The 27,336-nt window shown below is 39.1% G+C and overlaps 2 protein-coding genes across 8 annotated transcripts in view; both read left to right on the forward strand.

The window, feature by feature from the left end:
* Window positions 1–19,483, forward strand: part of gab1 (GRB2-associated binding protein 1) — a 53,751-nt gene extending 34,268 nt beyond the window's left edge. For 3 of the 6 annotated variants that reach the window (XM_073465385.1, XM_073465393.1, XM_073465359.1), the window contains 10 exons: window positions 726–891; window positions 4,883–5,108; window positions 5,731–6,413; window positions 8,167–8,261; window positions 9,365–9,665; window positions 12,332–12,424; window positions 13,803–13,896; window positions 14,553–14,676; window positions 17,095–17,223; window positions 17,608–19,483. In XM_073465385.1, coding sequence (XP_073321486.1) covers window positions 726–891; window positions 4,883–5,108; window positions 5,731–6,413; window positions 8,167–8,261; window positions 9,365–9,665; window positions 12,332–12,424; window positions 13,803–13,896; window positions 14,553–14,676; window positions 17,095–17,223; window positions 17,608–17,766 — 2,070 coding nt within the window. In that variant the 3' untranslated portion in view covers window positions 17,767–19,483. The remainder of the gene's footprint in view (window positions 1–725; window positions 892–4,882; window positions 5,109–5,730; window positions 6,414–8,166; window positions 8,262–9,364; window positions 9,666–12,331; window positions 12,425–13,802; window positions 13,897–14,552; window positions 14,677–17,094; window positions 17,224–17,607) is intronic. The other 3 variants (XM_073465377.1, XM_073465368.1, XM_073465397.1) reach the window with 2 other exon arrangements.
* A 706-nt stretch (window positions 19,484–20,189) lies between these two features.
* inpp4b (inositol polyphosphate-4-phosphatase type II B) overlaps window positions 20,190–27,336 on the forward strand; it is a 253,045-nt gene continuing 245,898 nt past the window's right edge. The window contains exons 1-2 of one of the 2 annotated variants that reach the window (XM_073469338.1): window positions 20,190–20,268; window positions 27,189–27,323. The gene's annotated coding sequence lies outside the window, so the exon portion shown is untranslated. The remainder of the gene's footprint in view (window positions 20,269–27,188; window positions 27,324–27,336) is intronic. The other variant, XM_073469339.1, reaches the window with a different exon arrangement.

Consider the following 27,336-nt stretch of genomic DNA (forward strand, 5'->3'; position numbering starts at 1 on the left):
ACTGGTGCTAACGTTGAGGATGCTAAGAGGTTTTTTAAGTGCTAAGTGTTCCTACTAGATATTGGCAAAGGATTCCAGAGAGGAAAAATATGCTAACTTAGTGTGAAATTGTTTGACGTCTTGGGGTGGTGGTTAGGAGTACCCTAAAGTTCCAATCTACAGTCCTAATAGCATACATAGTCAGAATTTAAAATGCATGTCAACGGTTGGATTTTAATACCATTTACTGTATTAACCTTAGATGTCAAATATGGTCTGAAAAATCTACCATCAAGTCTTGAAATTGTAATGGAAAATTACTTCCAAGGGCTTCAACTAACTATTACTTTCATTTAGATGAATTGTTTGGCCAATAGAATTTCATTAAAGTAGGGAAAATTTCTCTCACAGTTTTCTAAACCACAAGGTGATGTCTTCAAATGTCTTTTCTGACCAAAAGTCCAAAATGCAAAGATCAGAATCACTTTGCCATCATATAATGCAAAGAAATTACGTAAATTTGCACAATTGAGCGACTGGAACTCGAAAATGTTTTGCAGATTTGTTTGAATAATGAATCACTTGATCAAAGTTACTGACAATTAAGTAATTCATCAGTCAACTAGTTATTTCAACCCTGCTTCTTATCCTTTCATGTAACTTTCTCTTTGACTGGCTTTACTGTAAATAGTCATTTATTTTTCTATGACTGATGCCATGTTAAGACATGTTTGTTGCTGCTTCAGGTGGATGCTGGGCTGACATTCAACAAGAAGGACTTGGAGCACAGCTTCATATTTGACATCAAGACCATTGACCGCGTTTTCTACCTGGTGGCTGACACTGAAGAGGAAATGAATAAGTGGGTTCGCTGCATCTGTGACATCTGTGGTTTTAACCCCACTGATGATGGTAAGGATGAGCATTTCATAGTGAATTATATGTCACTGGTGCCGCCCATCAATATGGCTTCAATCTGCTATGGCAAACTTTTTCACTTAAATGCGTTAACCGTTTTGTGCCACTCAGTCAGATATCTCAGAAAATCTACTTTGAATTGCCTTTTTAAAGGATATTTCTTACAGAACAATACTGAATTAAGGTCACAAGAAGTGGAAGAAGTGAATGAATACATCTGAAGAGCCAAACAGCAGCGATCAATAGCCTTTAAAACTGTTTACCTTTTTCTCTGAGGCTGGAGTCTGTGATAACAATGCTTACAGCACTCAAGCTAGATTATGACCAGAAATATAATTTGGTGTTGACTAATGTTACAATGATAAAATGTCAGAATTTATGCTGATAGTCAGCAGTAACTAAAAACATTTAGGACTTATATTGTCTGTGTGACTGTACAGTATGAATACTGAACTTTACCTGTTTCAGTAACCACTATTGCTACAATATCATACTGGAACCACATTGACTATGTGTTCCCAGTGACACAGGCCAGTGAGGGCAAGCTGGCTAAGCTAGCCCTGTAGCATAACGCTAATTTCCAAACAAGCTAATTACTGAAAAGACTCAACAATACAGTGGTATAAGTACACTAAAAGGATATATAATTATCTACTCACCCTGACGCTGATGAAAAGGCGGGTGAAGTTTTTTAGCCCACAAAAAGATCTGGAGCTTCACAGCAAAACAGCCCTGTAGCATCCTCCTAAACAACAGAAGTAGATGGAGACTTATAAAAATACAACCTAAAAAAAAAATACAACTGAAATAAAACATAAAATCAGTTAAAATCAGAGCCCCATGATCCCAAATTGATTTGACAATATTTAAAACCTTGATGAGTTGTCAAGCTTGTGCGCCCACTACCGCTGGGGTGCGCTCTTTCGCTCTTAGCTTTGCATTTACAGAGAAGATTTCAGTTTTAAAAAGGGTTTAAATAACCTCACTGGTAATTCACACCATATTATATGTAAAATATTCATTGTACCTTATCACCATCAGTAACCCAAATATATTTCATGAATCAGACAACTTAATTTTTAGCTCACAAGCTAATTTATGCTACATTTGATTGGTCTCCCTTTTGATGCCACCGTGCCACTGCCTCTCAGATATCCGCCTCTGAGGGAGTTAGGTGAACCAGCTGAATGTGCCAGAAGGCCTCTATTCAGCATAGTTCTCAGCCGAGGTCTAATGATCCATGTGTTGATCCATGTGTTGTGTTGAGGCTCACGTTACTCTTGTTCCCAGTACTGGATAATCAAAGCATTGTGTGCCTGTCGGTCTCACTGCCCCTCTTTCGTTCTTTCCCTCTTATCTGGTTCTCATTCTCTCTCGTTTGCATATTTTTGTTTCCCTCTCTGTCTTTGAGCCTAATTTCAAGCTTTGGTATTTGCACCTCAGTCTTGGCCTTCTATGCTTTCTCATTCTCCTTGATAAACGTGTAAGCCTTTTTAGTATGATGAGAATTGGCATGAAAATTGCATTAACTGACTATCTGACAGATCACGCTAAGATTCTTTCGGAGGAATGAACCTTTCAGACCTGGCAACCGAGTCACTGATTATGCTGCATTCCAAGGTCGTCCTCTCCACAGTATTATGACTTTGCCTCCACCTCAGTTACAAAGCTAGTGTTGCAGGGCAATGCTGATAACAACATTCATGGCACCTCTTCAACAGAATTATTGGAACTGGCTGTTAAAACTGTGATGTGCAAACAAACAGTAAGCCCATTCAAGGAGAAACTGGGTCTGAAGACAAATATCCTTACAGAGAGCCTTCCTCACAGTTCTTATTACAAAAGAATGTCCCTGGCTCTCCCTTTTGCGCTCGCTTGCACTTCTCTGTGTGTGAGACCCAACTCCCACTCTTCTGTCGTGTGTGGCCACGCTAGAGTGCTTCACGGCTGGGCAGATATTAGAGGAGGGAACATTAGGAGGGCTGGGGAATGAAGGCTCTGAGAGACAGTGTAGGAGGTATAGATGAGTATGAGCAGAGGGGATTTTCCTTTTTTTTATGTATGAATCAGCACTTAAAGCTTCGACAAACAAATGGGAAAAAGGGAAGAAGATAGCAGAGGAGGAGAGTGGAGCAAATGATGCTCTGTAAAGATAGAAATGTACTTTTACAAGAAGAGAAAGAAGGGGGACCTTGTGTGAGATAAAACCATGTCAGTTATAGAATAGAGTGGGAGGAGAACTGTGAAAAGGAGAAAAAAGATGTGGAATGAAAACATAGATATATATTTCACCGAGCATACGCATCAGCCATGTTGGCTCTCAGTGGAGTACAACAATCAACTCGAGCAGAAGGGTTTGAAAAGGACTCTGATATTTGAAAACTCAGTGTGACAAACCAGAGACCTTGAGGAAATGCTGTCTGAAGATGAGTATGTGGGTTTCTTATTCAAATCAAGCTTTTAAATGGGTTTTCATGTGTGTATGTGTTGGATATGAAAAGAAAGATGAAAATACTAATTTCTGATGGTGTCTTTTTGGTGTAAATTACCAGCAGTGACTGCAGTGTGCTTCAACTTGACATTAGCCAGTGGTGCTAGTGTTATTTAGGGGGATCCTGTCACACATATATCTTCCACTCAGGCTGGACAGTGTACTGTATTCGAAAAGGTTTAATTTCCCTCAGGAAATCAACCCAAGTGGGAAGTGAGGCTACAGGTTCTAGTGGGTCTTTTGATCTATCAAGAAGGGCCACTTGGCAGCTGCGATTTGGGGTTGAGATTAATAAATAGAGTCCAGTGAGATATTCCAAAGTGATGACTAATATCTATCCTCCATCAGAGCGAGCCCGCACATGTCAACAGCTCAAGTTTGGACATCACAGAAATGTAAAGTTTATATAGTGTAGTGTCAATCAAAATGGTGCTGGAGACTATACTGTTACATTGGAAATGTGTTGCTAGGAAACAGCTTGGGTCCAAGTTTACCCTGCAAGAGTTGACATTGGCAAACACAGCGTACTGTTTACTTTCTAACTAACATCATCAGTCACTAACATGACCTGCAGTGTCTCAGTGGGCAATACAGGTCCACAATGTAGTCATAGCTAGTGACTTCCTTGGATGACTGCAGGTGCGGTTAGAGTGAGAGCAAACAAAGAGTTGGAACAGAAATACGGTAGACATACAAAATATGACGAGGTGGCTATAATCCAGCATTGAGCTTACAATAGTAGCAGTACAAATGTAGCAAATCCAGTAACAAGTCCAAAAAAGCAGTATGTCCACTATAATAAGTCCAATATGCTCACTGGATTTAATAAGGATTTGCTGCTTTTCTTTGTCATTGATGATAGTAACTGAAGAGTCTTTGGGTTTTTGACTGTTGGTTGTACAAAAAAGCAATATGAAGACGTCACTTTGGGTTTTGAGAAATTGTGATGATCAATTTTTGTCCACAATTTTCTGACATTTCACAGACTGAACAAGTAATTGATTAGTCAGCTGTATAATGACCTGTTAAATAGACTGCAGAATATTTAATGATGAAAATAATTGTTAATAGCTCTTACTGGCTGTTGATAATCTAATGTGGGCTTTGTGACACCCTGATTAATAACTACAAAATCATTAAACAATGTGTAAGCCTGATCAGTCATTCACAGACATCTGCTGAGCTGAGTCTGACAGATCTCATGGCATCTCATCTTTTGTGATCAGCTTAGTCACTAGACTACGGTCTGAAACAAGAACCTAACTCATTAATTTTGTGGCCTTTTGTTGTGCAGAATGGCAGCACTGCTTCTCCCCCAGAATATTAAAGGCTTTATTTTATAAAAATGTATTAATTTTTTCTGTTGCTAGTAGATGTGATCATTAATTCAGTAGTAGAGGCCCACTCTCTCTATAGTCAGCTGTGCAAAACCCTGGTATTGAAACAGTCTTGAGAAGAGTTAACCCCCTGTTTTCTTGTCTCTCTCTCCTCCAGAGGCAGCAAAAGCAGCTCACCAGTCAGCCATCGGAGGCCTTGTGGTGGATACCCCCCCACATCCAGCACTGGGTAATATAGTTGGTCCAGCAGCGGGACTGTCCAATGTGCCTCCTCCATACCAGCCGGTCAGTGTGCGGCACCTGGACTCTCAGTCCAGTTCAGAGGAGCCCCAGGATTACCTGTGGCTGGTCAACTGTGAGAGCAAAAAGCCTGAACCCAACAGGTGAGTTTGCTTTGTGTCTATAAGGCTTCTTATTCACTGTGCTGGAGCTCTAGACTTCTCTCTGTACATTTTTCCAGTCCATTTCCTTTTCCTTTTTTTGTACATTTCATCTCTGCTCCCACTCTGGTTCCTCTCTCTGCTGTGTGGTGTGTAGCTCAGTGCAACTTCACTCTCCATCGGAGGGAGACCGGGAGTATTTGCTCCTGGAGGAGTGTGAGAGCAAGACTCTTCCTCCCCAGGCTAGTCTGTGAGTGGCCAGCCGTCCAGCTGGAACTGTTTGCTTGTGTGCAGTGCTACACATGAAACACTTCATACACTCTGCTGTGGATTTACATGGCTTGTTAGTGCTGGATTTGAGGTGTTTTAAATAAGAAAAGACTGAGTTGTTCTTTCTCTAACACTGTATTAATTTTGTCATTGCCTGCATGTTCAGAAATCATCTAACATCCACCAAGTACCTCAGTTCTTCACTTGATCCAAAAAGAGATGCTAACTCGGCAAGAGTTGCCAAAGATTAGTGATAACTTTAGGTTTCTAATAATGATTTGAGTGGATTTCTTTGCTTCTTAAAATCAAATGTGGATATTTAATTCTCTCGTGCATATGTGTATTGTCTTTCTAGAGCCCATGCTGAGTGTTCCAAGTCTACCTCTTCAGAGACGGACCTGAATGACAACCTCCCTTCACACCGCACGCCCACATCCTCCACCTCCTCAGCTAAACACACCTCGCACAACGGCTTCTTCCCTCAGCACCCGGCCCCTGCCTCCGCCTCATCCATCTACGACTCGCCTCCATCACGCGGTGCCTCGCTCTCAACTGACAGTGGCCTTTACCACCTCCCTCGCAGCTACTCCCAGGACACTGTGCTGCTCCCAAAGTCAGCCTCCTCCCCATCGGCCCATCTGGACGGCGGGGATGGCTCTGAGCTCTATGTCTTCAACACACCGTCGAGGAAGCCCTCAATGGAGACACAGATGCGCAACCTTTCCATCAGTTATGACATCCCACCTACACCTGGAGCAAACTGTACCTACCAGGTGCCTCGCACTGTGTCGACGTCAGGGGTAGGAGGCTCAGAGGGTGGGGGAGATGTAGTCCCCCCTCCCCGACCGCCCAAGCCTTCGCTCGGTTCCACCTCAGGACCCCCACCGCCCCCTGCTGAGCGCTCACCTACGGACACCTATTTTGTGCCCCGTTCAGCATCAGAAACCGATGGAAACTACTGTGTGCCTACTAGTGCTGGGAATAAGGCCTTACGCAGCAACACTATTGGCACTGTCGACTGTTCACGCCTCCGCAAAGGTTTGTGTCATGGAGACTTCTGTTTTTTTCTTTTGTTGTCATCTGAGTAGAGATTTCCCTTTATGAACTTAGAAAGTATGCTTTATGATCTCAAAATATTTATATCTATATTAGTTTTTAAAAGAATACACACATTCACAAACCCACTGTAAAACTGACCTTTATGTGCAGTGACATTTTTCATCAACTAGACACCTTATTAAGTCCCCCTAAAATCTTTTGCACAGCTTTTATGTGGGCATTCTGTACCCTTTTCACTTTTTTTTGATGGATGATAAGAGGCATACCAGCGCTCGTGGCATGTTTTCTTCCTGCTCCAATCCCTATTCTCACCTTTTACTCGTCTGTTCTCTTCACAGTCCATTCAAATTGTCAAGAGCTTATCAGACCTGAACAGAGAGCAGACAGTTCTCTGCAGATGTCTTTAGGGCCTTGACTATTAGAAGAACTTGATGGTGGTTTGTGCAGCGGTTCTAGTCATACATATTGCGGTTCTAGTCATATATATCGGTCATAATAATCAGTTCTAACATTTAAAAGCAAGCAAGATACATGCAGAATCATTTTCATATGTCCTCGTGGACAAATACATGCCTCCTGCTCCATCACTGAAACTACAGATTTGTTGTACGTTTTCTTCACTATACTGCCACTAATCTTGGGAGCATCGGTCCTTTAAATCTTAAAATACCAGACATATTTGTGATGTTCAAAATATTGTATTATTTATTAAAATAGGGTTTATAAGATTATATTACTTAATAGCAAAATCTGTGCGCCATCATCACTTCAACTGTGTATCCAATGAAGAGATGATTCCACCAAATCAGAGCCTGAGAAGATCCTCTGAGTAAACAAGATGCCTTTTACATGGAACAGTTAAGTCTAGTACGTTTAATAAAATATCACTGTTATAGTACCCATCTTAAATCGATGCACAACATCCTTTGTAGAAAGGCTTAAAATAGATGGAACACACCTTTCTGTCAAGAAAAGACAAACTTATAGAGTAAGAGTGATTACAACACAGTATATTCTTCCACTTCTCCCTCTTGTGGTGACAAATGTCTTTACAGAAGTATTAGTGGTGAGATAATTTTTGACAAACACACAAGGAAGTCTTCGGTGAAACTCAGTACTCAGTCTTACCTCTGCTAAACACTTGTGAAAGCTTCAAACTAGTAGTTGTGAATATAGATAGTGGTTTATCAAATGATCTGTTGTGTGAAATCACCTGGAATGAGGGGGGGAGTCACAGTATTTAAAAGAAATGACATTTCTCATTGCAATTATTTCCCATCATGGTCTTCCCCACCACTTCCTTAGCTGACACTCTCATTTGCCTTACAAGCTTCTCCTAGCACTGTTGTGGTTCTTGTGGCCATAAGTGGAATGCATTAGAGACTGCATCAGGGCCTAATGAGGATACAAAAAAAAAAAAAAACAATAACAATGTGCTGCACAGTAGAGCTCTTGCTCCTGAGCTCTATCCCACTGAATAGGATAATCTTTACAGATTCGTGAAAACACATACAGCATTCTAATTAGCCCTCTTTTGTGTGTATCATTAGGATTATTCTGTCACACAAATGGTCTTGAAATACCGCATATAGCTCTGATATGTGAGGTGTAGGCTAATACTGTATGCTCTTGTTCCTAATTGACAAATATGAGATCATTAAGTGTTAAATATCCAATCCCATAAAGTTGCAGTCTATGGGTATATTTGGTAATTTTGTTTGTTTTTTTGCAGATTTTGGATCCCAGGACTGTTATGACATTCCTAGATCATTCCCCTCAGACAAAAGCTGCTCATTTGAGTTCAACGAAAACTTCCACAGCTACTTCGTAAGTGTTGTTCCAAGGTTTTGCTAGATACTATACCCCGACTCTGTAGAACACTATTGTGCTTTAAGGGATGTTTTCGTGTTATGACTGTGGATGTTTTGATGATTTGATTGTTTACAGTGTTAAAGAAATTTTCAAATACACGAAAGTTGCCTGACATGCTTACATGAAAGGTTTGACTTTTCTCAGCCTTTCCCACATTACCCAGTGCTCACTGTGGATTCTTATCTCTACTCCATGTCAGAGAGTAGCATCATGTAGTAGAGATAAACAATCCTAGGGTGGCAGAGAACGCAATCTACATATATTATGGTGTTCTCTTTTTCTTTATTGCTGTCCAATAGGATACTGCACTGCTATATAACCAAGCCTGCTACATGCTGTGTTTCTGGGTCTTTTTTTAAAACTTTTTTTTTTGAGAAACTTTACAATGAAAGGGTTTTTTTTACACTCATTTCCCTCGCAAAAAAAACATGCCTAAAATCACCCAATACTTTTATTTGTGCATGGGAAACGAACAGTGGCAGCCGTATTGTGTTATAGGGACAAGTCTGACGAAACAAATAAATTAATAACCACAGCAATGTTAGCAAAGAAGATATCGATTCACTATTGTGGATAGAGAAAGAATTCTAGAAGACATACTGTAGCTGTGTGTTAGTAAACTGCGAGATTTATACAGCAATATATAGCAGCTGACTACTGTTGTGTTTATATTGATGTTTGTTGATTGATTTGTTGATTTCTTTTTTGTCAGCTTTATCAAGATAAGTCTTTATCATTCCCACCAACAGTTTTGCTTCTGGCGAGATCACTCTTTAACATTAAGGCTAGCAGTGTTGCTGGTTTACTGCTAGCCTTTGCATAATGTATGCTGGCTAGTATCAAAGATATGTTTTAGCATTGGTAGTTTGTTTTAGCTCAGCCTAAATTGATTTGCTGTTGCCACAGCCAATGTTTCTTCTGCTAATGAAGTTTTAGTCACCAGCTATTTTGTGAAAATTTTTGCCTGTTCCCTTGTGACCTGAGTTCAGACGCAGCCTCATTCCAGCTATATCTGTTCTTTTGTTTGTGAACATGTATGTATGATTTGTCACCCACAGAAAAACAAAGGAATGATGCCAGTGGGCAGCCAGTCCACAGAAGAGGTAGACCAGAACTATGTACCCATGAGTGCCAACTCCCCGTCACACCATCACTCAGGCAGTTTGTCGGAGCCGATGCACGAAGCGAACTATGTGCCCATGACCCCTAGCACCATGGAGTTCTCCTCCCTGGGAAAACAGGTCCCCCCACCTGCCCACATGGGCTTCCGCTCCAGTCCCAAGACCCCTCCTCGCAGGCCAATGCTCAGCGACTGTCAGCCCCCACCTGTGGACCGAAATCTCAAACCTGATCGCAAAGGTAAGAGGGGCAGTGGGTGTGCATGCATGTGTAGCTGTGACACCGTTCATAGATAATCTGTTGGTTTGTCAAGTCCTTGCTGCAGAATTGATGTGTGCTGCAGTTTATTGTTGCACTTAACGTCCTTCAGCCCAGTATTCACTAATGCAACCACTGACCATGCTTTGTCTCACACTCAGCTGCTATTCTCACAGTGCTGGCTCATGGTCATAAAGCCATCTGTACAAAATTCCACTCTTTAGTTGCCATTATTAATGTGGAAAAATGTTTTCTCTCATTTTGTGTCCTGGTTTGTCTGGTGTATTAGACACTATCATCTTCCTCTGTGTCTGCCCTTGACCAGCTTATTTCACCTCTTGATAAATTAGTTTAGTGCCTGCTACATCCTCTTACACCCAACACAGTAAGCTCCTTGTCAAAAGCACTTTTGTCCCCGAGCTCAAGAGGCCCTGTAGACCGTTTTGGAGGGGGCTGGTCCCTGTGCCATGGAGTGACTGAAGCCCGGAGTGGTCACCTCCATCCCCTTTGTTCCCACCATCTGAATGGATCTCTTTGATGAAAGACCTAATAGCAAGGGGAATTACAATCTGGGCAGATTGAAAGGCTGAGCAATGGGCAGGGAGAGAAAGAAAATTGAAGGATGTCAGGGAGACAGGGAGTCATCACAAAGGCCAACCAAAAGCCAGGGTTGCTGTTGAAACTGAAGAAAATAGAACATGTGATGGAGTATTAAATTTCCCAGAGGGGAATCCTCCCATGCTTGACTTGTAGTCTTTTTTTCTGTGACCTTTGAGCCAGTCATCTCCAAATTTGGCATCAGCCATCTCTGGACTACCATGACTAAAAGTTATAAAAAGATTCATATTAGTCCAACTCATCTGGCTGCTATACTGGTATACTACAGGCCAACCAGTTTGAGGGCATTGCTCGTAACTCAAAATCTCAAATATTTGGAAACTTGGATCTTCACTGACAAACAGTGATTTTACATTGTCTTGTAAACTTATGGTTATGATATAAAAACTGATACTCATAGCTCTTAAAATCTCGGTTTACTCCAGGTTTATACATTTATTCCAGAATATAAAAACGCAGGTTAGAGGAAAACAATCATAGCTGCAAGTGCCCAGTCAACTTCCAGCAGCTCATTGTGTTTGCCCAATCCTCTCGCATTTTAAAAAATCTGCTTTCAAAAATGTGTAATTATTGTTACAGAATCTTTTAACCTGTAGCTCTTCATCCATTGGACGTAGAATAAAGTTTGCCTTCTAGGACCCACTTTTAACTAAACTTCTGCAACTTGTCATCACGAAACCCTACGAATTTGTCTTCCATTTCTGATGGCATCATTTTGATGCATTTTAATTTTATGTACAACACTTTAATGATTTGAAAGTTGCTATACAAATATACTGTAGGTTATTATTAGTTCATTAGTATTATGGTTTAGATCCCAGTCCTCCCATCACAAAATTAAATTTATTTCTTTTTTAATCATTTATTGGTTTATTTATTTCTTGGTTTATTTGAAAGAGGCAATACATGTAGGCATTGTTACATCTAGATAAAATGCAACAGATGCAACATATATAGGGCTAATTTGCAGTCCTTATCCCTGGTTTGGCCTTTTCGAATTAAAATACATAATACAGGCATATTAACTAACAAAAAGCAGACATAGACAAGCAGCCACTACAATCATTGTTTGTACAAACAATGAATAAGAACACCAATAAAGAATAATGACTGAAAATAATCATTAACTACTTGGATCTGCTTGCAAGAGAGAATTCAAAATATGGACAAAACTACTTGCAGTTTTCTTTGTATTGTATACACAAGTATGAAAAGTACACAATAGTTAGTAACATCACTATTGATAAGCAGTGACATGATTTATAAATTTTTTTTAACTCGAAAGTGTGAATAAATGCGTTCTATAAATGAGTAGAATATCACATGCTCCTTTGATTTTCTCTTGGGTATAATTCATTTCTTTATTTACCATGAGCCATGCAAAATTCATCTGTACTGTGGACTAATTCAACTAACTACCAGCCGTCTTCATCTTGTGTGCCGTTCCTCTCTGTCTACTTTGGTGTTCTCAGCCATATGTTGTAAAGGCTTTGACATCTGTGGTCAAAGCCAGCAAACAGCACTTACTTTTTTTAACACTTTGATATGTGTTTCCCCTGAATTGATCATACTTTGAGATTGTGGCACATTTCGGTGTTTGCTCTCGTCAGCTCTGCGGGAAAATGTTGTGATGAGTGTGTTAATATAAAAGGAGCTGCCGTATGTGTCTCGTCAGTAAGTTCCTCTGCAGATTTGTATGTGCTCTTCTCAACATGATTTCTCAGTGTACTCTCAGCGCTTATACACAGCTCATCGTGCATGCACAGCTGTGATGTCAGTCTTTGTGTGGGAAGCCGTGGTGCATGGAGTGAGGTGCATGTTGGGCAGTATGGGTCTGCTGTTGTCATGACAATCATTCTCTTGATAACTGTGCTGCACAAAAAGGTGATTGGGTGTACTTGACGGTGTAGTTTTATTGTTCAGCAAAGTGTCGTCTTTTGCTTTGCATGGCAGGCCAGTTGTTACCATAGGGCTTCATGTTGTGATCACCAAAAATTTTATAATAAGCAAAGTCTTCTTTCACCAATCAGGTCAGAGTCCTAAAATAATAAGAGCAAAAGGTGTCGGTTTAGAGCGAACCGACTCTCAAACCGTAGGTGAATTCCCGAGGGGACGACGTAAGGGTAGGTACTCCACACTGAACTGCCATCTGAAAACTTTCCATTCTATGACCTGTCCAAACTTTAACTCGACTCTTTGCATGCTATCAATAGTGTACTGTGGGATTTCTGTTGTTCCTGCTGGTTTTGTAAGAGATTAACTCAACTCTGTGCAAACCAGAATCAATTAAAGTGTACCTTAATAACTCCTCAGCTGCCCAAATAGGTTTAAGAATATAACATGAGTGTCAGAGCTGATGCGTTAATCCAGTCTAATTTTTTTAAATCCCAGCAGGAGGTGGATGATTGCGCACTTCATGCATGGTGGATTTCACTCAGACCTCATGAACACTCACAACATAATTTTAAAAATACACTGCGACTACCATTTTACCTACATAACCCCTCACTCTGATGTGCATTCAACCAAGTAACTTACTAACATTTCTCTTCCCAGACATTTGTTTTTATGTTTTTGTTTGCAATTTCACTTACAGTACTTTGCTTCCAAAACACACGGTCAGATGTAACAGTCACCATAGATATTGTCACAAAAACCCTCACATGGCTCTGGAAAGTGGTAGATACCTCTTCAGGAGGAAATTGAACAACGATATCATCTAATGAAAGAGAGAGACACATAAATGTCCATAATCACTCTCCTGGTTGTGAACAATGGCTTCCTTTTTTTTTGTAGTTTTCTATGCTTTAGTGACAGAAGCCATGGATAATAAGCATCAATGGTGAGGTCTTCTGTGAAATAGGATTTGATAACGTGTGAGCTGTTACGCTGTACACAGTTTTGCAATGTACATTAGGTCCATTGTTTTCACTTTTTGTTGTTTTTTATATTCTTAAAGGAAGCAGATTTGTTCAAACGAGATTTCACTCAGACTCAATGTCTTCACACATGCAACCTGCAACAAAATTCCCACCACAGTTTGCAGTATACAAGATCAGCTTGGGATGCAGACATACTGTGGGTGATAAAAGTTAAAGGGAGAAATGGAGGGGGAAATGCAAATGAGTAGCTGAAAGTCTACTGGGATTGGCATTTTTTAATTTTTATTTACACCCAGATTTTGGACTTTTCTGCAGTTTGTTTTGTTTGTTTTGTTTGTTTTTATCGGTTCAAAATAACAAACATGACAATCATCAGAAACTTTGTATAATAACTATACAAGTTAACCAAACAAACATTAGTTCCAGTCTAGAATTTTTTTATATATATTCAAAATACATTTTTAAAAACAACCCACAAGATTAAAACCACATAGGCTGATTAATTCTATCTGATTAACATCACACAAACTATTCTGCTGCTGACCTTTATCAGCCTCGCATTTATCTAGCTTAAGTATGTCTTAAGCAGAGACTGACTGGTATGTGTACCTTGCTTCAGGAAGACCCGCTCCACTGGAGATAAAACCACTGCCAGAATGGGAGGAGCCCTGTACGCCTGTCCGCTCACCTGTCACACGGTCATTCGCTCGGGAGTAAGTATCTGAAATTGTGAAATCTTTCCTAAGATACTCCTCCTACATTTTGCTAACAACTAAGGGCGTGTTCACACTACTCTGCTTTCCTATCGGCCATTTGGTTATTTTGTAGTTTGAAGTAAAGTAATGGAGGCTGTCTCGGAAGAGGCTCTGTGTCTCACATTTTATTGGGAATGCTGTTTGAGTGCTTTTCAAAGTTGATAAAAATGTGACTTCATAGGATGAGACATGAGACAATAACAATAAATTGCTGCACTTCATCTCTAGATGACTAAAGCAGATGATGTTTGGATGTATTTCTGTTTTTTTAGGAAAAGGGTCATTTGGTGTGAACATCCCCTTTTGTAGATCATATAGTATACAGTTAACTAAAGAATTAGACACTAACACGTCATGCATTACTGTAGTCACTCTGTGACCAAAGTAGCACTGCTCATACAAACCAGTCTGGGATGTGCCTCTGAGCTACATTGCATTGAATGCCATTTGTTGGCTTATCTGGGATGAGGTCTATTTCTGTGCTTAGTGCTGCAGGGACTCATCTGGCTGCAGTGGTTTATAGCTGTGTCTGTTATGTCTGAATTATATTTTGTGCTCACCGGAGACTGCATTTGCCTGGAAGTCAGTGTGTAAACATTGTGAATGCTGCTCAGTTTCTCTAGGTTTCCAATGCCAACGAGACCCCCGTCAGTGCATAGTACGGCCTCCAGCACTGACTCCGAGGAGTGTGAAGAGAATTATGTAACCATGGACTCTAATATGTCCACAGATGAACCAGTATGTAACACACAACTGTCCTATGATTATAAGAAGTTGCATGATTACCTTTTTCTTTAATACTCAGATCACAGATAATCAAAACTAGAAAAAATGTGCTAAATGGCTGATTTGATTTTTATTGTGTTTTTTTTACATCATTATTATATATGAAATCTACAAAGTAGGTTTTAACAACAGATTTACCACAAATACAGAGTTTGCATGAGGCAGACAAAGTTTTCAGGGTTGAACACCATGTAACCCCGACCATGCCAGGCTTTAATAATAGCAGAAATCCCATTTCTTATAGCATACATTAGTGTGAGGAAATAACTGGTTGCTGCAGACGGACTCCTCACCACTTCAACTCTTTTCTTTGCAGTTTCCTCTTGTCCTGCTGCTCTGCTTCCTTTATTCTCTATTTTTGTTCTGTTGCGTTTCAGGTGTTGGGTTCTTAAAAAAATGCTTATTTTGTAAGATCAGTACCCTTACTGTTGTTCAGGACATCCCTTATTGTTGTTTGGGCATTGGTTAAAATGGAATCAAGTTCAGGTATTTTAGTTATTCAGTAATGTCTGTGGAGAACAAAATTGGCTGATGTACCCAGATTAGTGTCGGTGCATCAACCATTCACCAATTAACTGATGGGATATCATTCTGTCAACAGGGATTGTTTCTCTTACAGTCTGTATATTAGATGAACCATTGTCCAGTTTTTTTCCTGCTGTAACAACTTAACTTTTTCCAACATTTGCTTTGATATTGTCTCCTGACTTCCTGGTCTTTCATCACTCATATTTATTCCTTTCTCCCTAGTTTCTAATTTATCTGGCTTCTCCAAGCTCTGGCTTTATCCATTTTCTTTTTCCTGCATTTTGTTTTTGACCATCTGCTGTTATTCTCTTTTCTTTTCCTTTGTTTCCGCTTCCTTCTCACTCTGTGTAGAGAGGAGTCCTTCTACTGCACAGTCCCCATCACCCCTGTAAAGAGGGAGGTGGAGGAACTTGACACCATAGAGGAGGTGAGCAGGGTTGCCAGGTTAGACATGCATGGCCTACCCTGTCAGAATGCCAGAGGCTACCAGTTTGGGATGTTATCATTGGATCAGAAATTCAGCAAGTGTTGCTATCACTCCCCAACACCAGTTAGAAACTGTGGCTTGGATACACAGTTTGCAGTTATTTTAGATGTTGTCTACCGTCACTTCCCTTACAATTAATGTGTCCTAGTTCTGTCACCATTGTAGTTATAATAACTCCACCCCACTTGTAGTTAGAAATTAACACTATCTATAGGACCAACATGTACCTTAGTGTTGTCACAATACCAGAAGTTTGACCTTTGGTCTAATTCCAAAGGCCATTATCCGTATATTGTTCATTGTATTGTCAATGAACCAAAGCTTTTTTTTACATAAAACTATGGAAAGCACCATAAACCAAATAATATAAACTGCAATCTGAATGATAAAACCTTTTGAAAATTCATATTAAAATATGTAACAATCAGAGTTGCTTGCAGAGTTGTTGTTTTTTTTCATTGGACAGCTTTGAAGCAACTTTTGGCATGTTGGTTTGGTGCCCATTTTTGTTGGCTCTATCAGTGAAGTGGTGCATCCATGCTTCAGCCAACAAACCTTGCCAGCTTGGTGCCTGTCAGAAATGATTTGTATGTGTACTCTCTGAAGTTACACGATCTGATATAACCATGTTGGTGTTGTTCCTACAATATCATAATTGTTGATGCTCCAGGATCTTCATCACAACTGACCAATCACATTTTTGCAATGGCAAAACTCTGTCCAGGAGAACGGCTGGGAAAATATGCACAGGGGAAAAGTTATCCGTTCTAATGTGGTTAACATTGTGAAATGGTCTATTTTAACCAAACCATGTTTTTTAAACCTAACAAAATATTTTTGTTGCCTAAACCTAACCAAACTGCAACAGAAAACTGGAAAAAAATAAACAAACAAAAAAAGAAAAAAATACAAAATTGATAATTGAACTTATAGAAATAATTAGTCTACAGTATAACAGTATGTTCCCAACAGGACACAAACCTGTCTCCAGGTTGAAAGTCTTGTACCTAATCCATAAGCCACAACGGCTTGCCAGAATTGTGCACTTTGTTGCTTTTTCATCAGTTGCAATGATGGTCCTACAATTAATGTTGTAGGAACAACACTAACACGGCAATATCAGATAAATCCTCTAAAGTTGGTGCTGAATGCTGCTCTTGCTGGCAGGAGATGCTTTGTGAAAGTACCAACTTCTGGTGAATCGAATGTCATTGAAATCTCCTGCCATCTTGGCAAACAAATGTTGGTTATTGTGACAATGCTAGATTGTGTAAAAATATGAGCTATGTTTCAGTGTGACACTGCCACAGTGTTCCTCTTCTGTCAGTAAAAGCATCCTTTCCTGGCTTATGTAGAACGTGAAGCTTAGTGCGCCCATGACGGCGGATGGTGGGAGCAGCCCTATGGTGAAGCCGAAGGGAGACAAGCAGGTGGAGTACCTGGATTTGGATCTTGACCCTGGCAAGTCTACCCCACCTAGGAAGGTAGGAATTTTTTAACCCCCACATCTTGAGTCACATGTCAATCGTAAGATTTTGTGCTACATTAGTGTACCAATAAAGTGATCTAGCTAAACTGAGGGCTATGCTCTTTGGACAAATTATTTTGTGTGGTTCCTCCTTGGATGACATATTGTAAATAATGCAATGTGAGTTGTAGCTAGTGTGCCTCCCAGATGAGGAGCTTGTGCAAAGAAATAACTATCTTCAATGCAATATTCTGTTTAAATGGTGAAAATGTTTAAATTCAAAAGCTATTTCACATCTGGCTGTAGTCTACTGGGCCCCCGTAATTTTTTTTATGGCCAAACCGCCTGCCAGTTTGTTCACCATTTGAGGAATTTTAACCAACCTTTTGTTATTCTTTAGATGAAAAGCAACGGAACTGGCATGGCAGCATCAGATGAGCGTGTTGACTACGTGGTTGTGGACCAACAACGGACACAGGCCCTTAAGAGCACCCGGGAGGCCTGGAACGATGGCCGCCAATCCACAGAGACAGACACCCCATCCAAAGGACCCAAGTGACCCTGTGGTCCCAAACGCCAACCCACCCTCCAGACCCCCAAACCGCTGGGCCTTTTACACTAGTGTAGGCTGTGGTTTGTGCTTTGGGATGGTCCAGCTATCACGTTCCACCTCAGTGAGATCCTTAGTGTGTAGGGGCCAGTGGAGCTTCATAGCCACTCAACTGTGTTTAGTTTACACTGCTGCACGGCCTAGGACAGCACTGTGTACAGTTGTAGGAAGGGGAGCGAGCCAGGAATAAGCTGTATGCAGAATAAAAGCAGGTGGAATGACTGGACTTGTCATCAGGGTTTGACTTAAGCAGACTCACAAACTTTGAACATTCACTGCCTCCGTTATTGGATTGGTTTTCTTTTTTTTTTTTTTTTTTTCTCTTCACCTTTCATTTGCCGGTGAGCTGATCCAGACTAAACACTTCCTTAAATTATAATGCTGTTTGATGTTGTTTTGGAGTGTAAGTGAAATCACTTGATAACATGATCACGATACTTCGTCAATACAACACTCTGCTAGTTAGCAGAGCTGGTTAGCAGTGTTGATTTTTTTTAAATTTTTTTTTTTTTTATAAAGTTGGGTTAAGTTTCCATGGGTTCTGATCACAGGTCAGTTTTAAAATCATGGATAAAACTGACCCCAGTCTGTGTCAAAGGCAAACTTAAAACCCAATCACTAAGATAACCCAGTACGACAGAGTTTCAGAGTTTTATTACTTTTTCTTTCAATGCAAAGGCAGTTGAACTTGTTCATTTTACATCTAACCAAGTGCTCAATTTAAGCTTTGGATTCACTCAAGGTTTAATCCAGTGAACATGATTCGATTTCCATTTACTTTGTATGTGGAGATGCTTCAATCTGTTATAATGGAAGTGCAAAGACTGTACAAAAGTGTTATGTATATAAACAGGAAAAGTGTCCTTTATTTGTTTGGAATATCCAGCGTGTTTGACTCGAAGGTATGTGGATTCTGCAGGGTAGAATCCTGTGCCTGTCTTTGGTGGTATCAGAACTTGTGATTAATGAATGAATTACTGTGAGTTTTTAAAGGAACGTGACAGGTTTTCTATAAGTTATGCAAAGGTATCAAACTTAGGCTAGAGAGAGAGAAAATCAGGTACTCTATAAATGCATACTAATACAACTATCCATTTCTAATTTATTTCTCAAGTTATTTCATCAGGTGGATGTCATGTCCACTTTTAGCTCAGTATTCTTGATTCATATGGAGGAACATTTGCTAAAGTCTGTTAAAATGCTTAATTTTACAAGCGCCGGTCAATTAGTTAAACACGTTCATTGATATTCCTCTTTTCTCTCACTTCTTAGGTTTAATTTATTTCAAATTGAACTGGCGTACAGTTTTGGGAAATTGACTGCCTCATGTAGTCAACTTGATACATCTTTTATAGACAGTGCAAAAGTCTTCATGTATGCATTGATCTGTGCTTTACTAACCTGTGAACTCTCACTCAGAAGTCCCAAGCATGTGCTACCACAAGGTAAAATCATTGCTGTACATATTCTGCCATCAATTAGATTAACATGTATCATTTGAAAAATGTGCCTACTAAATCATCTTCATTCTACTTCACTCTTTTCCTTATTGCAGTCTCTTTGTCATATGGTCTGCAAAGCTGATGATGCTTTATCTTTTTTAATGAATCTCGACAGAAAATGTAAATTTTAAAAGTGGACTAAATAAAATCCAACCTCTTATGCATGTGTCGTCTATGATTTCCATCATGATTGGGGAAATTAAAAGGGAAAAGAGAAGATGAAGGAATAGATAGGAAGTAAAAATAATCCAGTATCGAAGGTAAGATAATTTCCTGTGCATGGTGAGTGTCCTTTTGTTTCCTTTTTCTTTGTGTTCATAAAAAACATTAATTCCATTCCTCACACAGGCTTAAATACGTCTTTAATCCCTTGCTTGCTGATAGTTTGGGAGTTATAATGGACAATTTTATGATGACTAGTCAAAAAACTTTGTAGTACTACTCTTTCTAGCATAGCACTTCCCATTTCTTCAGTTGCCTTATATCACACAAAGCTGGCATTTGTGTATTTCTGGTTTCCCTTAAGATTTTTACAAAAGTGTTCTTACAGCCATACTGTGTAATAAAGTTTTTTAACTGTCCTCTTACGTTTTTGACTTCTTCAACTGAAAAAAGATAGCATCACAAAAGTAATCCATTATATTTTCTTTTACAATGCAAAAATAATTGGAATAATAGAAAATACGTTATAAGAGAAAATAATATAATTATACATGTCATTCAGGTAAATAATAATTTTTGCATTTGTTACAAGTATTATATAATTTATAAAATAGCCTACAGGAAACAGTCGAGGAGTTTTTATGCCACTTCCGGTGGCCATCTTTGTTCAATAAGCAATTAAGCCATAACATCCAGAGCTGGTTTAAAATCTTCGAATTTAAATTACATGATGCAGCAAAGTGATTATTGTGTTCATTTCCATAGAAGAAACTATCTTCAAACACTGGTAAGTGTATTTTACTAATTTTGGCGTGTAGCGGTACCATTATCTCATTAATTTCAGTTTTTAATTTGAACTTCTCTATCTTTGAGACGCCTAGCATTAATGTGACTCCAATGTAAGCTAGCCAACGTCGATGTAACTTAAGCCTTTAGAGGTTCGGTTTATTGTCTCTCATGCATTTACATTTCAGACCTCTGTCATCATACAGTCTTGTTTTATACATTTGGTTATCAGGGGAAAGTTTTGCTTTTTAATAAATCTTGACCTGTTGGCTACCCTTAATGAAAAACTATGTGACGCAGTAGCAACATGGCGACCGAATTGATAAAGCTTCATATAGCTATGTTAGCTATTACTCGTCCCCTTTCAATAGCAGCCATTTTGCCATGAGGTAGCTAGTACTGAACGCAGGTGTCACTAATGACATTAATGAGTGTTCTGCTGTATTTAGGTACAGAGCCTTAATTAAGAATGTGATTAGTAAGGCCTGTGTTTTACTTACTAGTTCACGTCAGAGTGGCTGCTGTGAAAAATGTGGATAACATCCACTGAACGCTGCCTTCAATACAAGGTCGGCCTTCAGACATGAATCAAGTGATTTGGTCCAAGTCTCAAGAAGATCCCAATTCATTTTTCTTGCTCAAGTCAAGTCACGTCACTTTTTCCTTTCCAAGATACTGCAGTCTTACCTGCAGTGTATGGTCTGTAAAGAAATATGACAATGAATTGCAATAGTACTGAAATTATTGATATAGTGAGATGAATGTAACCCAAAAATAACTTCCCTAAAGCTTTTTTTTTTCTTGAATTCTCATAAATCAAAAATATAAAATACATATGAATATTCCCTCCCCATCACTTTTCAACAGTTAAATATTGACAGCCAGATTGTAAAAACAAACAAACAAACAAAAAACTAAACTGAAATCATAAAACAAACTCAATCATTTGAATCATCATGTCTTTAACTTTGAAGTCCAAGTCGAGTCTCATTTATTTTCTGTCTTTGTGAACTTTTCACAATGACACAATGACAATGAAGTCTAAATGTGATTTAAAAAAAAAAAAAAAAAAAAAATCAAAAACAGACAGTGGATGAATTATTGTTTTCAGAATGTCAACACAAATGCGTGACAGTAAAATACAACGTGTGAGACAGCTCAACCCTGTCTGAGTGTTAGATTTATATTTATTAGAAACAGCAGCTTGATAAGAAAGAACATGTCGGTACCTGACAACGATCAAAACCTCTCAGTGACAACTTGATCTGCTTAGGAAGACAATTAGCCTACATGTAGCTGAAAGTAGGCATGGGAATATATACAAATTTAATGTCATGATTATCCTGGTCAAAATAATTGTTATTCACATTATTATCATCAAGATTTGCGTAAATGTCTTAACATTGCACTACATTTCCCTTACATTTTGTGAAGAAACACATTTTTTTAATGTCACAGAAAGGACACAGCTTTTAAGTCACTCATGAGGATATTCTCACGTATCTAGATGCATGATTATCTTATGTCCCCCATCCCTGGTTGAAACTCTCAAAAACAACGTTTTTTGGACCTTGTGAGGAGATTTGATTTGCCAGAAATATCTGGAAAGTTGTTTTCATGGTTAACTTTGCAGATATAGCAGAGAGCTGCAGTATTTCTTCTCTAGTGTGTCACAGAGACTGTTTTCATCCAAGTTTTACTAGGATTCAGTGTATTTTCACCCTTCACCTTACTATTCATACTTTTTGCTACAGTTTTCACGATAGAGCTTTATGCAGCTCATTGTCTTGGGAGTGATGCCCTTAAGCCAAAATCTCAGAATAGCAATTTAAAGCATGAGTCACCTTGAGTTTTACTAAAGCGACCACTAGATGGAGCTGTTGTTTGAAGAACTATGTGGCTCTACTTTGCCTATATGCTTTTCCATTTGCACACACCCCTTTCAGTGCAGTGACTTCCCTTGACATCCTGCCGTCTGCATTGCTGTGCCAGCCTAAATTACACTTGTCGGTTCTTCACCATGAACTTCACAGGCCAAGCTGCTGTTCTCCCAGGTTACTGCAATGAGGCTCTTGACCACCTCAAAAACCACCTCCAGATTTTTTTTGTAACTTAGATGTCCTTATGTGGCTGTTTTTAAATCTAGTACTGTATACTATCTATGTTTCTTCAAGGGTGCACCAGAAGGGTTATTTGGGGTTATTATGCTACTCTTCTCATTTTTTTTTTATTTGTCTTAACCAACATTCCCCTAATTTTGGTTCCTAAAGCACCAGATTTCAACACATTTATACCGTGTATGCTTTAATATCTCAACTAATTGATTAACAGTTTCAGTAACATAAACCTAATATCATAGATACTAGCAAAACAACGCAGTACATAAAATAAGAATAACACTCAGTAGAACGCATAACTCTGCCCAGGCCCAACAGTCCACTTTAATTCAAAAAGCCTAATCCAATATCAAATAAAACACATTTAAATCTGCAAGATCCAGATTTATATTTGGATCTGGATCAAATTGTCCTCACTCACAGATACCAGCCATCTAAATACACCAGATTTTTTTCATCATTTTTATCTGAGAAATGTTGAAAAAACCTCTTGTGATGTTAAATAAAGTAAGAGAAAATTCCTTGATCCGTTCCTTTATCCAGATCCACACCAAAAGTTAATGGGGTCTATTTTGGGCCGAGACCCATCCTCCATCCCAGTTTTGTGGAAATCTGTTCATTAGTTGTTGTGTTATCCTGCTGACAAACCAACTAACGTAGAGATAGGTAAGGACAAGCGGAGGTAAAAAGCAGAGCAGAAATAACATAAGTTGGACCATCGTGTTTCACTGTATATCTTTACATGTTACTTACGGGCACAGAAGGATAAATGGTTGCAGATTTCACACATCCCCGTAATGCCAATCAACCGCCAATTGTGTACCAGGAAGTGACTGTTGTTGTTGTTCATGCGACGTCAAGGTGACTCAGTGTATTATCTTCGTTGTAGGCCTGAATTATGTGCCATACAAAAACAACAAAAAAATCCCAATAATAATCAAATTGCAATTATTTTCTGTTTACCGATATTGCAATATGAGTCATGATTTTTCTGGAAATTGAGTGACTTTTGCCAGGGTCTCACAACAATGCTTCATTTATAATGTTATGTTGTGACACATTTGACCTTCTTTAAAAATTGCCACTCCTATTATTTGAACATTGCACTAAGCCATATTAGAATTTCAGTAATATTTCAATTAATAGTAGAATAGTTTACTCAATCAACAACAAATATTTTTTGTCACAGATCTAAAAAAACAAACAATCTGATTGATGTATGCCTTGTTTGCAGTGTTATCTATACACTGTACATCCCATTTTAACCTTGATACTGGTGATATATGTCTACACCTACCTTTTTATAAGAAGGGAAACAGCACTGACGCATCACTCCTTCAGTTTGCTAACCATCATAGATTTATGTATTCAGTAAGTCTCTAGTTTACTCAGATGCAACATATGGGCTGACTGCCTTCACAGTCACATTTAATCCCATACATCTGTAGTACTCCACATCATGAGATATACTCATCCTACATAAGTCTGTCTTTCACTGCACTGCCTGCATGTAACCTTTTAATAGCTTTGCAAATAACCTAATTAAAGCTCATACTGGGATGGAATTATAATTATTACTATGACACACAGCAGATTGTGAAACATTGCCATCAGGTGGCTTCATGCTCTGTTCAAATGGAATTTTTAAATTGTTCACGTCACTTTGTCAGATGTGGCTGATGGGCTGACAGGTTAGCATATGGCATTTGACAGTTTTAATTTTATATTGCTGCTTTTTTAGTGTTCACATGAGTGACTGATTTGCATGCTTGATGTGTGGGAACTAGATTACTGATAATGTCATCATCAAGGCCTATGCCAGGGTTATTTTCATCTAATTCTTGACCATGGGAACCCAAAGAAAATTTCCCCACCTGTGAGCATGTTTTCAAGCCTGCTTATATGAAATGCTTTTTTATAAAATGATACTTTTTTATACATATTGTTATTATACATTATAATATAAATGAAGAGTCAGAATGAAGGAGATCACTACAACGCTGTTTTGCTGTGAGGTGCCAGAAATGTTTTGTGGACTACAAAACTTCACCCGACTTTCCATCGGCATGGCTGAAATTTCATTTTTGGGTGAACTTTTCCTTTAATGGTGGTCATTTCACCTTCTGTATTTAGATCTTGTTAAGCATGGGTGCAGATACATTTCAACAAATGAAACATTTTATCATTCATTCAGTGAAAAGCTTTAAGCTGTTGTGAGAGAACCATCTTAATCACCATCTGTGTGTCATAACGAGGGGAATGTTTGAAGTTAAAATACAACTTGAGAGTGCCTTATTTGTTTACACGTATGCCTCTACCTTCACAGTCGTAGCTGTATGCAGCCTGGGGAGCCTCTATGCAGTATCCTTGGCAGTGTATGAGTAATGGAGCAGGGAGAGCGTCTCTGGCTTCTTAACACAACCAGCAGAATAATTATGAGGCAAGCTCAGAAGCTGTTCCTGGTCAGCAGGGAGCCTGTGAGCTTTATTGGGCCTAGCCAGTCCTTTTGGACCTCTGCCTGGACTGATGGGGGCAGTCTGTAAGATGGCCTGGAGTGCTGTTTTGTGGGGCCAGTTACAGAGGTATACATGTCTAGGGACAGCTGCCGTGTGCTTTGGCCTAAATGTGGGTGGGAACAAAGACACTGGTTCATTATGTCATATAGTATGAAAGCAATTGAAGGAACTGTGTACTTGATGCTCAAAATAATACATCATGCCTGGTTAATTAACACCATTAGTATGAGTGAAAAGTCAGCACTATAGGCCTCAGTAAATTATGCAGATGCGTGTCATATTAATGGGGAACACACTGTAAGTGTTGAAAATGAGCATTTCTCAAGAGACATGTTTACCCTAGTAGGCATCATTGGGCTACAGTTAATTGATGAGGTAGTGGCAGCTGCATGTGTCCTCCACTGCAAGTAGAGTGCAACCGATACCAGTATCGATATTTTAGAGTTTAAAAAATATAAAAATGACAGATGAAACTATTCACTTTATCATATAAACATATCACAAACAAGCTTTTTTGATAAAATCTAATTTGTTGAGATCTGGAATAATTGAGATCTCTCTTTAGTTAGATTGGGCCTGCAACTAGGGCTGCAACCATATGAGATATTCACGGCAGGATAACCATCTGAGAAAATATCCCGGTTTCATGGTATACTTCTAAAATTGTTATTATTTTTGTCAGTTACAATGAACCTCGAATGAATGTAAACAGAAGGGTTTTATGAATGAACAAGCGCTTTATAATTATTTGTACAATATCATGTGCTGACAGATATGAATCATGATTTAAACTTGAAATATACATTTTTTTACATGGTAATATTCAATACTGTTAAGCAAATGTACATGGTATGATAACTGTTAATTTTCATACTGTGGTATACCTTGAAACTGGCAACCCTAGTTGCAATGGACCATTATTTTCATTATCAATTATTCTGTCAATTATTTACTTGACTAATTGTTTGGTCAATATAATGTCAATAAAATGCTCATTTTAATTCCCATGGTGGAAGATTGCAATCTTTGTGGACTGATTGTAGAAGAGTAGGAAACTAGAAAATGTGCACATTTGCACTGTTAATTTTGGCCTTTTCATGTAGACAATGAATCAAATCAGTTAATTGGTAATCCGAAATGTAGGGATGCACAATGTCTTAGTCTGATAAATTACTGGACAAAGAATGGACCCTGTTAACTTTTGTTAAAGTGACACATCCAGGAATTTTTCTCACTGTCTTTAACATTGCAAGGTGGGTTGTTTTTCAACATATTGTTAATTTCGTAATAATGCATGGATCTTGATGATAAGAATAAGGTGTATTTAGGTGGCTGGTATTGGGCTAGTTTATTAGGTACACCAAGATAAAACTAATGCAGTCTACTACAGCAACCCTGCAATGAATCCTACCATCCTGTGGTTATAATCTTCAGTTTTTCTGAGCATTTAAAGTGTTGAATCAACTTCATGGTGTTTTTCTGAGCTGTAGTAACTTCCAGGTTTTAACCTTAACTTTTGCTGGCATGCTCTTTATGTGGGTCTTATTTCTTTTGGCGGCCTGGTGTATATTCTGTTGACTTCACTTTTGATATTTCTGTCTGACTCTCGTTTGAACTCTACTCCAACATACCTGTATCTCTGGAAAAATATCCTGAAACTTGGATGTACTTCTGATCAAATGCATCTCATTTCAGTATTTCCTGGCATCTATAGTTCTGTTTACCGCATCTGTCGCACTCCCTCATCTTCTAATCCTGGCAGCTGGTCTGTCATTCTCTTAACCCTCGACCCTCAACCCACCCAGTCAACCTCTCATCCTGCCCATGTGCCATCTATCTGTCCACTTTTCTTTCTTTCACTGCCTCTCCAGCTTTTCCCCTTTCCTCTCTGTTTCAAACCTCTAATCACATTAATTCTAAGCCTGTGCGGGGATGAATCTCAAACAACTTGCAACATAACATGGGCGTGCAGATACACCAGACAAAATCAATTCCTCCTCCTTGTCCAACTCTTCAAGTCAGCCATACAGCAATATCCCCTTGACCACTACCCCCCCAAAGCACCTGCAAAAATACACCTACAAAAATCAAGTAGTGAACAAGACTTTTTTGTGATTTTGTGCCTGATTTTGTGTGAAACTTGTTAACTAAGATGTTAAGCACAGGGTTGTGTAAATCTGTTTAAATATTCAAGATTCAGTAGTCCGTCCTTGTCGGAGCAGATACAGATTGTACTGTACACGAAGAAAGAAGCACATTTTATAGTTATGTTTTCTGTATATTTCTAGATCAAAGGCACCCTACTCTCCCCGGTCAAGTCCCTATCACTCAGCAAGTACTTGGCCTCACCTGCCTGCCTGTGCCCTGTCTTTGACATTATACTGTGGATCCCACTTCCTGGCGATGAGCCAGATGAGAAAAAAGTGAGTGATTTCA

Source organism: Pagrus major, chromosome 1 (assembly GCF_040436345.1).
Source record: "Pagrus major chromosome 1, Pma_NU_1.0".
NCBI classification, from domain to species: Eukaryota; Metazoa; Chordata; class Actinopteri; order Spariformes; family Sparidae; genus Pagrus; species Pagrus major.